The sequence below is a fragment of the Chiloscyllium punctatum genome, chromosome 10 (genome assembly GCF_047496795.1).
Source record: "Chiloscyllium punctatum isolate Juve2018m chromosome 10, sChiPun1.3, whole genome shotgun sequence".
Taxonomy (NCBI): domain Eukaryota; kingdom Metazoa; phylum Chordata; class Chondrichthyes; order Orectolobiformes; family Hemiscylliidae; genus Chiloscyllium; species Chiloscyllium punctatum.
Window position 1 is genome coordinate 20,163,996 of NC_092748.1, and position 12,455 is coordinate 20,176,450.

Genomic DNA, 12,455 nt, shown 5'->3' on the forward strand with positions numbered 1-12,455 from the left:
ACCACAAGATCCCCCACTCCAAGTTCTCATTGTCAACACAAAATGCTGTCATCCAAGATTTTCTTAAAGCAGATTAGAAACAGCACTTTGGGGCAGGTAGACTGACAGGGATGAAGCACGTGTTCATTCTGGCGATATCATTCTTGACTCAAAATTGTAGACTTTTATTATAATCACCATTCCAACCCTGCTGTAATTTTTCTAATGAGATATGGACTTCAAAATCCCAATGCCGTCAAAGGGATGTTTGTTGCACTTTCGTCTCATTTGGGTTTGGAGGTAATACGTGCCAAGGTTATGCCTGAAGCATCGCAGGCAAGGGATGAAAGGCACAGAGGACTTTACTAATCCACCCAAAGTGGAACTGACAAGTTATTTCATTTAGATACAAATTGCCAGCAGAAGTCCATGTTTCCACGGAGACCAGGGCAGGTGTGACTGACTGATACGTTTGCTGACATCTCCAGTGAATTCACCGAGCTGGGCCTCCAGTGATATTTTGTGAAGGTTTTTGTTTGAATGGAGTGGTTTTAGATCTTTCGCAGTGGTTCAGTTCCAACCGTTTTAAAATGCAGCATCGCTTCTTTAACTCATGAAGAGGGTCAGCACTTGGCTCCGTCTAAATCTCAGATGGGCCCAGGCGTAACGGGGAGTGCAGCACTGAGGCCTCATAACAGATGAATATTCCGCACCCTTTAAAACCCATCAAGCTGTTGAGATGGGTGTGCTAATGAACCTGTCATTGAGCACACTGATACAAGTGAGCCCTGTGAATGCATCGTACTGAATGGTTTGCCACCTGAAGGCAATCAAATTGGCCCCACAAAGGACCCTGCGTTGCCAGGTGAACAAGCGATTCTATTCGTCATGCTCCCGGACCCTTTCCATCTGCCCATCTTTCCCTTTTCAAGGATATATCCAATTCCCCTTTAAAAATGTCTCCTGAGTCTGCTATCACCACCCTTCCAGGCCCCACATCATTACAACTCACTGTGGAAAATAAATACCTCATTTCCCACCTGACCTTTTTGACAATTATCTTAAATCTGTCTCCTCTGTTTTCTGAGCCTTCAGTGTCCTTTCTCCTCGCTTGCCCCTTCAGAAACCCCTGTTATTTTGAACATTTCTAATAAATCTCTCCTTGACTGAATATAAATGACTTATAAAACTCATATTCGTATTGCAATTTCAGGATGTTCCAAAATACTTTACAGCTGGTAAGGCTCATCTGAAGCAAAGCTACTGCAATAAAGTGGCAACTAATTTCTCTACAGTATGTTCACAAAAATAAACAAATAGTGTTCGTTATGACATACGTTGATAATCAGGACATTGGGCAGAATGTTTCTCCTCCAAGGTTGTTCCATGGGCTCTTTGATCTCACCCCTGAAAGGATGTTGATCTCACCTGGGAGCTGTGCCGCTGACAGTGCAGCACTCCCTCGATACTGCATTCAGTGCCACCTTAGACATTGCCCTCTGCTGTCCAGAGGGAGACTTGGACCTCCAACCTTCTGACTCAGAAAAGAGAGTACTACTGTGTATGTGGGACAATCAAACTTTCGATAGCAGCTGAGAATGAAGCAAAACCTTGCCAACTCTCACCCCCTCCCCAATGTGGAAGCAGCAACACTAAATCTGGAGGTAACTAGCTATCCACCTCTCCTTTGGATAACTGCCTGAGGGAATTCTTGCATCTTGGATCGATTGACTGGTTGTATTGTGGGGCTGTTGCGTCTTCCGCTTATTTTTAACTTCGGGATTTTTCATTAAATCGGGGCCCTGTTATTTACTGCTTTTGTTGACATAACACAGTTGGATCGCTTCAATAATAGTTGATGTAGTCCCAAGAGCCCAAAGCCTGTGATTTGCAGATCTGAAAATGAGCAGATGAGCTTTAAAATGTCACCTCAGTTTAATAATACTGGTTGCTAATATTAGCTGTCAAAGTGACAGCTTCATTTGCAGGTGTGTAAAGTGAGGAGATTATCGTCTGTCCACTTGGTTATGGAAGCATTCTCAGTCGCTGGCAAACAGAGGTAGAGAATAGCTTTCACTGTGAGGAACACTGAGCACTGACTGAGCCGGGACAAGTTCATCTTCCGACACTCTGTCACCACAGGCTGAAGTTAAAACCTGATTCCTGAGATTATTTTCTCAGGTATGACGGAGGTATTGTTTTCCTGCAGCAAAGCATTTCCAAGGTCTGGGCAGAAAATGCAGCTTTCAATAAAATCCAGGCCTCTTATTCCAGAGGGAAAACTGGTGGTATTTTGCAACATCACGCTCGGTCTGTAATATTACCTTGGAGATTTTAGCAAGAAAGCGGTCACAGGAATGCTCAATTCCAACAACTGGAAGGAACTGGGGATAACAGTGAGGAATTGTTCCACTCCCACCATTGAGGCAGCTTTCTGTATCTCCCGATCTGTTATCCAATCTTGTGTCCCATGGGGAATACTTTGGATGTGTTATTTCTGTAGGCTTGCTCTCATGAGAGGTTTTTGTTTAAAAATTGCTTTGTTTTGTTTCCATACATTTGTCACTGCCTATAGTGGGTCACACCTTGACACCATCTTGTTCTACATCATATTGCCTTGTTACATTTTACTGTGCATACTCGGATACATCATCCTCATATGAGAATAATACCTGGTTATGAGAATCCTTAGGCAGGGAGACAGAGAACATTGCAAACCTGGCTGGTCTCAACTATTCCTCAGATCATGAGTCATAGAGTCACAGAGATGTACAGCATGGAAACAGACTCTTCGGTCCAACCTATCCACGCAGACCAGATATCCCAACCTAATCTAGTCCTGCTTGCCAGCACCTAATGCCTATCCCTCTAAACCCTTCCTATTCATTTACCCATTCAAATGCCTTTTAAATGTTGCAATTGTACTCGCCTCCACCACTAGGACCAGCATGTTAAATTTTATTTGTCTTCAATATTTATTTGTCCTGAGCCTCTTTCCTGGCCTGCAGTCAACCCGAAACTCTCAAAGGTGTGGCCTGTCAGTATTCTGTAATTTTCAGTCTGATACCTCCATCGATTACAGACCCAGAATCCTCAACTGCTCTTCATATGACAAGGCCTTCATCCCTGGGATCATTCTTGTGAACGTTTTCCGGACCTCCTCCAATGCCAGCACATCCTTCCTTAGATTCGGGAGCAAAAACTGCTCACACTATGCCACATGCGGTCTGACAAGAGCCTCGCATAGCCTCAGCAGTACATCTCTACTCTTATATTCCAGACTTCTTGAAATGAATCCTAACTGTCAATTCAACCTTCATGTTAACCTTAAGAGAATTCTGAAGAAGGACTCCCAAGTCCCTTTGTGCATCAGGTTTCCAAAGCCTTTCCCCAGTTAGAAAATAGTCAATGCCTCTATTCTTCCTTTCAAAGTGAATAACCTCACATTTCCCTACATTGTATTCTATCTGCCACTTCTTTGCCCACTCTCCTAGTCTGTCCAAGTCCTTCTATAGCCTCCCTGCCTCCTCAACACAAGTCGTCCCTCCACCTATCTTTGTCTCATCTGCAAACGTATCAATGTTACCTTCTGTTCATTTCTCCAGATCGTTAATGCATAATGTGAAAGTTGCGGTTCCAACACAAACCCTTGCAGAACTCCAGTAGTCACTAGCTGTCATTCTGAAAAAGACCCCTTTACCCCCCACTCTCTGCATCCTGTCAGTCAGCCAATCTTCTATCCATGCCAGTTCCTTGATCCTAACACCATGAGCTTCTATCTTATGTCGCAGCCTCCTGTGCGGCACCTTGTCAAAGGCCTTTTGGAAATACAAATAGATCACCTCCACTGGTTCTCCTTGGTCTAACTTGCTCATTATCTCTTCAAAGAATTCCGACAGATTTATCGGGTATGACTCCCCTGGATAAACTCGTGCTGGCTCAGCCCTATTTTACCATCCTCTTTCTCAAGTACTCTGCAATCTCATCCTTAATAATGGACAGTAAAATCTTACTAACAACCAAGGTTAGGATAGCTGACCTGTAGTTTCCTGTGTTCTACCTCCCTCCCTTCTTAAACAGAGGAAAGGTTAGATTAGCCATTTTCCGGTCCTCTGGAACACTTCCTGACTCCAGAGATTACCACCAATAATCTCCTCTGTTACCTCCTTCAGAATCCTGGAGGTGTTGTCAAGGTCTGCTCCCCACTTCCTAGACCTACCATTCCCCATGTAAACGCATGGTTTCTTCCCAATCTAGCAGCCCGACAGCTTAATTTCCCAAATTCTTCCTCAAGCGGGCCCACACAAACACAAGCATCCCCCTCTCCCATCATTAACACTGTTCACTCTGAAAAGGGCAGACTCCGCTCCGACATTGGCAGCCAGGGGACAGGTGAGGTGCCATCATACTGTGAGTTGGATGGTCCAGAAAATCCCACCAGGAATTTTCATTCCCTGATGCTGGTCACCAAGACTGATCCTGTGTCGGTTACAGCAACCCAACAGCTCACTTGCAGCAAAAAAACCCCAAAGAACCATGGATACTGGAAATCAGAAACAGAAACAAAAGTTGCTGGAAAAATTCAGCAGCATCTGTGGAGAGGAAGCGAAGTTAATGTTTTGGGTCCAGTGACCCTCCTTCAGATTGTAGCTGACGAATTTCCAAATCCAGCAACAAAGACGGGGCAGTAGAGTCATAGAGATGTACAGCATGGAAACAGACCCTTCGGTCCAACTGACCAGATATCCCAACTCGATCTAGTCTCACCTGCCAGCACCCAGCCCATATCTCTCCAAACCCTTCTTATTCACATACCCATCCAGCTGCCTTTTAAATGTTGTAATTGTAACAGCCTCCACCACTTCCTCTGGCAGCTCATTCCATATACGTACCACCCTCTGTGTGAAAAAGTTGCTCTTTGAATCTCTTTTATATCTGTCCCCTCTCACCCTAAAACTATGCCTGCTAGTCTCGAAGAGACTTTGTCTATTTACCCTATCCATGTCCCTCAAGATTTTATAAACCTCTATAAGGTCACCCCTCAGCCTCCAACATACAAGGGAAAACAACCCTAGCCTATTCAGCCTCTCCCTATAGCTCAAATCCTCCAACCCTGGCAACATCTTCAAAACTTTTCTGAACCCTTTCAAGTTTCACAACAACCTTCCAATAGAAAGGAGACTAGAATTGCACACAATATTCCAATAGTGGTCTAACATGACCTCCCAACTCCTGTACTCAATGCTCTGACCAATAAAGGAAAGCATACCAAACGCCGCCTTCACTATCCTATCTACCTGTGACTCCACTTTCAAGGAATTATGAACCTGCAATCCAAGGTCTCTTTGTTTAGCAACACTCCTTAGGACCTTACCATTAAATGTATCAGTCCTGCTCTGATTTGCTTTCCCAAAATGCAGCACCTCACGTTTATCTAAGTTGAATTCCATCTGCCACTTCTCAGCCCATTGGCCCATTTGGTCCAGATCCTGTTGTAATCTGAGGTAACCTCTTTCGCTGTCCACTGCACCTCCAATTTTGGTGTCATCTCAAACTTACTAACGATACCATCAGATCAGCCATAATCTGATTGAATGGTGGAGCAGACTTGATGGGCTGAATGGCCTACTTCAGCTTGTTCACCTTATGGTCTCATTGTTTGCTTTCAAACTAAAGAGTCTGTTTCCTGTCCTTCCTTCACTTTTTACCAGAAATGTGATCATTTGCAGGCACAATTGACAAGTGGCAATGTAGACTGCCTGTGAACATTGGCGATAGACAGACTAATTGGAACACTTGGTGTGAGAAAGCTCTCTGTAAATCAATTTAATTCTTATCCAATCCTTGATATTTGTTCAGCTGAGAGTTACAGGTGTAACAAAAAAGATTTAGTGTCACACACAATAAATCCAGTCATTCCATAACCACGGCACACATTCAACATAAGAAAAACGTCTGTTGTTTCCACCTACACTGAGTGTTTATCCCTAATTTTGACACATGACCATAGTAGCTTTGTTCAATTGGTAGCAGTCTCGTCCCTGGGTGGGAAGGTTGTGGGTGCACATACCACTCAAGCAATGCATGCAAATTCTCTGCAGCTCGGTATTGAGCAATTTCCCATTATCACAACATTATTAGTGGGAGCTTGCTGTGCATAAGTTGTCTTCCACGTTTCCAACATTGCAACTGCGACCAAACCTGGGGATGCCATATGTGAGTGAAAGGTGTTTTGTAAGTTCTTTCTTCATGTAAGCCCTTTCATGAGCTGCTTTTTTTATAATTGAGATATAATTGGCATTAATCCAATTCTTCATTTACAGCAATTACAACTCAACAGGCCTATGCTTGTTTGAAAACCATAGAGCCTTAGTAATCACCTAATTTAGCCCAAGGATAAATTTCTGCGGAATGGCTTTGGCATGAAAGTAGTTTTCTTTTTTTTAAAGCAGGAAAGCCAATTGATTTATTAATGTAACTTCATGCTTTCCCCTCCTTCCTGCTAGTTTGGATATCCACAGAAAACCCACACATCATTTATATCAGGTTGTTGAGGTTAGAGGTTCAATCTGGTCAGTTTACTACAATAGTCCAAATCCAGCTTCATCGGTTGTCTCCTGAGTACTGAATTTACATTTCTCTAACAATGGGAAAAGCCATGTGTCTGACTGCAGGGTTTGAAAGGCATATTGAGATGTACAGGTCTATTACTTGAACGTGCCAACACATTAAGGTAGTCAGTAGGTAAGGGTTGCTGATGCTACTCCATTCTGGTTACTGAAAGGAGAAGACAGCCACTTGTGGAAACACTCCCCCTGTGTCCAAACCTGGCATTGCAACATTATCGTTCACTTGGTTCATGGATGTGGCTGCCCAGTTGATCCTTGTAACTGAGACACAGATCTGGAGCCCCCACCACTGGCCAGTCAAATCAACATCACATTTACATGTAGAAATAAATTGCAATGAAATGTTTCTATATGTTATGTGCGTTTTTTATATTTAATTAGATGTGAATGCCACTGGAAAAGCCATTCTGAACTGGTCTTGAGAAAGTGGTGCCTTTTTGAACCACTGCAGCCCATATACTGTAGGTAGACCTACAGTGCCCACAAGGAGGGAGTTCCAGGACATTGACCCAATGAGGATGAAGAAATGGTCCAAATCAGGGTTGTAAGTGGCTTGGAGGACAACTTGCAGGTTGTGATATTCCCATGCATTTACTGCCCTTGTCCTTCTAGCTGGTGGAAGTCATGAGTTTGGAAGAGGGGCTTTGGTGAATTTCTGCAATGCTCCGAGGAAATGGTACACAGTACTGCCAATGTGTTTTGAGTGGGAGTGGAGTGAAATCTTAAGAAGGGGTGCTGTTCAGTTGGGCTGCTTTGACCTGGATGATGTCAAGCTTCTTGTTGGAGCTGCACCCATCCGGGCAAGTGGAGAGTACTCCATCGCACTCTTGACCTGTGCCTTGTAGATGGTGGACAGGCCTTGTGGAATCAGGAGGTGAGGTACTCACTGCAGAATCCAAAGCCTCTCATCTGCTCTTGTAGCCACAATATTTATATGGCTGATCCAATTGAATGTACTTCCTCCTCTTTTTTTCAGACCGTCTGTTCTGTTCTCTTACACATACCTTCTCTTGCTTTCCTTTTTTCTCTCCCCCACTCCCTTCCCGAGTCCCTCTTCTTTTCTCGAGGTACCATTTCTATGTTGCTATATAGATCTCCACTAAACCCGATACACGCGCACTCATTCTACCCTCTCTCCAACAATGCCCCCTATTTCCTACCCTACGACATTTCCGATGTAATCATCTCATAAGCTACAGAGCAGATGTTGAATCCAGTTATGTATCGTTCAGCTGAAATATCATATCAATTTTAGAAGAAAGACCTTTATTCATTTCATCTACCCAAATCCAGTGCCCCTTCTGCAGGATCCTTAATACTACTTAGGTTGACTGCAATCAAATGTGCTTTGTGCTTTCATGTTTGGGATTGTCTTTTACTTTTGATGAAGAGAGTCTGGCTGAATCTCAATCAGAGTGCTTTCACCCCATATAGCCCATTACTATTCTAGCTCAGCTTATAGTCATAAAGATGTTAGGTTCTGATTGCTGATTTTCTGACCTTGGCTCTGTGTGTGTGTTCTGTTTAAACCTCCAGTCCATTCGTGAAGTCACAGGATACATCCTTGCAGCCCTGAACCAGTTTGAGTATCTGCCTTTGGAAAATCTAAGAATCATTCGTGGGACAAAGTTGTATGAAGAACGATATGCCCTCACGATCCTGCTTAACTACAAGAAAGATGGGGCCTTTGGATTGAGGCAACTGGGCCTGCAGAACATGACAGGTAAGACCCATTGATTTACAGAGTGTGAACAATGAGCTCCTTTTAGCTTGACACTAACTGCATAGGTTCAGTTCACGTGCAGAATAAACCCGACCAGCTTTGCATTACTGTAATAAGTCTGAGCAGGACTGGATTACTAAGGTAAGAAAGTGAAGCTAACCTGTGATGATTAAAAAAAATCTGGCAAATGTTCAGCCAGTGTTATGTCAACTTTTGAGAATGCACATCAGGGAAGTTGGAGAGGGACTTACTGGAAAGCTACCAGGAATGTGGGACTTCAGTTTCATGAAGGAACCAGTCAATCCTGATTGTCGCAGAGACATCTGATGAGAGATTTGATGTGCTCAAAACAATGAAGCATTTTTGGCAGAACCAACATGGGCAAGTTGTTTTCTGCTGGCAGAGCCATGGTGACTGAAGGCTCTTGTCTTCAGCAGGATGGACTCCAGCCAAAGATGTCTATCTTGCTGTTCTTCAAGGTGGCAGATCAAGCAGAGATTTTCCTAATAATCTAAGAAACACTGTTTGAATGCATGACAGGAGCAGATCCAGTTGTCCCTTTGTAAAGGGAATTGGATAGATCTTTGCAAAAGAGTAGAAGAAATTGCAAGGCTGGGCTGAAAGGGCATGGGATTGGGACGAATTGGATAGTCCTTTCGAAGAGCTGACACAGAACTGATGAGCCATAAAACCTCTATGTGGAAAATCATGCTATTGAAAGGAAGCATATCATAGTGGGAAAGCAGAGCAGGCTGATTGATCTATCTCAAAGGGAATGATTCTCTAAGATCATGAGAATGTTGCATCATTGCAGTTCAGTTTTATGATTAGATTAGATTCCCTACAGTGTGGAAACAGGCCCTTCGGCCCAACATGTCCACACCGACCCTCCGAAGAGCAACCCACCCAGACCCATTCCCCTACACCTAACACTATGGGTAATTTAGCATGGCCAATTCACCTAACCTGCACATCTTTGGATTGTGGGAGGAAACCGGAGCACCCGGAGGAAACCCACGCAGACACGGGGAGAATGCGCACACTCCACACAGACAGTCGCCTGAGGCAGGAATTGAACCTGGGTCTCTGGCGCTGCGAGGCAGCAGTGCTAACCACTGAGCCACCATGCTGCCCATTATTGTGACAAGGAGCCTGTCTGAAGTATTGACACATAATGGCTGGTTGTGAGGCTGTGGCTAGAGCAGAGAGCTTTGCAAATTAAATAAACACACTTTGTTGTTCTTGTAAGGAATTCTCCAATTCATCATTAGAAGAGAACCATACATCTAAATTTGCTAATGACACAAAGACTGGTGGCATAGAATCAATGGAGGTGGGATTGTAAAGTGTTGAAGAAGTATTGATAGATTAAGAATAGGCAAAACTGTGGGAGATGGATTTCGTGGGTGTGAATCCATTGATTTTGAGCTACAAAAGTGTAGCTCTGAGTAATTATTTTTTAGATGGTTAAAAGCTAGGAACAGTTGAAGTTGAAAGAGACTTACTCGGAGCCCAGGTACATAGATCATTAAAATGTTGCAGTCACTTGCAAAACAAAATTAAAATGTCAAGTGGAAAGTTACCTTTTTGAACTAAAGGGCGAGAATATAAAAGTGAGGAAATTTTACTGCATCAAACTACTGGTTGGACCGAGATCTGCAGTGCACTGAACAATAATGTGATCTGCACCTTAGAAAGGCTTTGGAAAGTGTGCAATCCAGATTCATCAGGACTTTTGAGAGTTACCCTGAGAGTAGAGTCACAGAGTCATAAAGATGTACAGCATGGAAGCAGACCCTTCAGTCCAACCCGTCCATGCTGACCAGATATCCCAACCCAATCTAGCCCCACCTGCCAGCAGCCGGCCCCATATCCCTCCAAACCCTTGCTATTCATATACCCATCCAAATGCCTCTTAAATGTTGCAATTGTACCAGCCTCCATCACTTCCTCCGACAGCTCATTCCATACATGTACCACCCTCTGCACGAAAAAGTTGCCTCTTCGATCTCTTTTATATCTTTCCCCTCTCACCCTAAACCTATTCCCTCTAGTTCTAGACTTCCCCACCCCAGGGAAAATACTTTGTCTATTTATCCTATACATGCCCTTCATGATTTTATAGATCTCTATAAGGTCATCCGTCAGCCTCTGATGCTGCAGGGAAAACAGCCCTAGCCTATTCAACCTCTCCCTATAGCTCAAATCCTCCAACCCTGGCAACATCCTTGTGAATCTTTTCTGAACCCTTTCAAGTTTCACAACATTTTTCCGATAGGAAAGAAACCAGAATTGCACGCAATATTTCAACAGTACAGCTGTACAGCTGCAACATGACCTCCCAACCCCTGTACTCACTATTCTAACTAATGAAGGAAACCATACCTAATGCCTTCTTCACTATCCTATCTACCTGCAACTCTACTTTCAAGGAGCTATGAACCTGCAGTCCAAGGTCTCTCTGTTCAGCAACACTCCCTAGGACCTTACCATTAAATGTGTAAGTCCTGCTCTGATTTGTTTTCCCAAAATGCAGCACTTCGCATTTATCTAAGTTAAACTCCATCTGCCACTCCTCAACCCATTGGCCCATCTGATCAAGACCCCATCATAATCTGAGGTAGCCTTCTCCACTCCACCTCCAATTTTGATGTAATCTGCAAACTTACTAACTGTACCTCTTATGCTCACATTCAAATCATTCATATAAATGACAAAAAGTAGAGGACCCAGCACCGATCCTTGTGGCACTCCACATGGTTACAGGCCTCCAGTCTGAAAAACAACCCTCCACCACCACCCTCTGTTTTCTACCTTTGAGCCAGTTCTGTATCCAAGTGGCTAGCTCTCCCTGTATTCCATGAGATCTAAACTTGCTAACCAGGCTCTCATGGGGAACCTTGTCGAATGCCTTACTGAAGTCCATATAGGTCACATCTACTGCTCTGCCCTTATCAATCCTCATTGTTACTTCTTCAAAAAACTCAATCAACACTGTGAGACATGATTCCCCACGGACAAAGCCATGTTGACTAACCCTAATCCGTCTTTATCTTTCCAAATACATGTACATCCTGTCCCTCAAGATTCCATCCAACAACTTGCCCACCACCGACGTCAGGCTCACTGGTCTCTAGTTCCCTGGCTTGTCCTTACCACCGTTCTTAAACAGTGGCATCACGTTAGCCAACCTTGGGTCACTTGCACCTCACCTGTGACTATCAATGATGCAAATATCTCAGCAAGAGGCCCACCAATCACATCCCTAGCTTCCCACAGAGTTCTCGGGTACACCTGATCAGGTCCTGGGGATTTATCTTTATACGTTTCCAGACATCCAGCACTTCCTCCTCTGTCATCTGGACATTTTGCAAGGTGTCACCATCTATTTTCCTCCATTCTATCTCTTCTATATCCTTTTCCACAGTAAGTACTGATGCAAAACACTCGTTTAGTGTCTCCCCCATCTCCTGAAACTCCACACAAAGGCTGCCTTGGTGATCTTTGAGGGGCCCATATTCTCTCCTTAGTTACCCTTTTGTCCTTAATGTATTTGTAAAATCCCTTTGGATCCTCCTTAGCTCTATTTGCCAAAGCTAGCTCATGTCCCCTTTTTGCCCTCCTGATTTCCCTCTTAAGTATACTCCTACTGCCTTTATACCCTTTGAAGGATTCACTCGATCTCTGCATATGCTTTCTTTCTTCTTAATCAAACCCTCAATTTCTTTAATCATCCAGCATTCCCTATACCTACCAGCCTTCCCTTTCACCCTATCAGGAATATACTTTCTCTGGACTCTCGTTATCTCATTTCTGAAGGCTTCCCATTTTCCAGCCATCCCTTTAACTGCAAACATCTGCCCCCAATCAGCTTTTGAAAGTTCCTGCCTAATACCGTCAAAATTGGCCTTCCTCCAATTTAGAACTTCAACTTTTAGATCTGGTCTATCCATTTCCATCCCTATTTTAAAACTAATAGAATTATGGTCGCTGGCCCCAAAGTGCTCCCCCACTGACACCTCAGTCACCTGCCCTGCCTTATTTCCCAAGAGTAGGTCAGGTTTTGCACCTTCTCTAGTAGGTACATCCACATACTGAATCAGAAAAAAATCTCGTGCACACTT

At 43.8% G+C, this 12,455-nt stretch overlaps 1 protein-coding gene across 4 annotated transcripts in view; it reads left to right on the forward strand.

Annotated features, from left to right (window-relative positions):
- LOC140481932 (receptor tyrosine-protein kinase erbB-4-like) overlaps window positions 1-12,455 on the forward strand; it is a 1,043,042-nt gene that overhangs the window by 474,123 nt on the left and 556,464 nt on the right. For all 4 annotated transcript variants that reach the window (XM_072578639.1, XM_072578641.1, XM_072578642.1 and 1 more), the window contains exon 3: window positions 8,145-8,331. In XM_072578639.1, coding sequence (XP_072434740.1) covers window positions 8,145-8,331 — 187 coding nt within the window. The remainder of the gene's footprint in view (window positions 1-8,144; window positions 8,332-12,455) is intronic.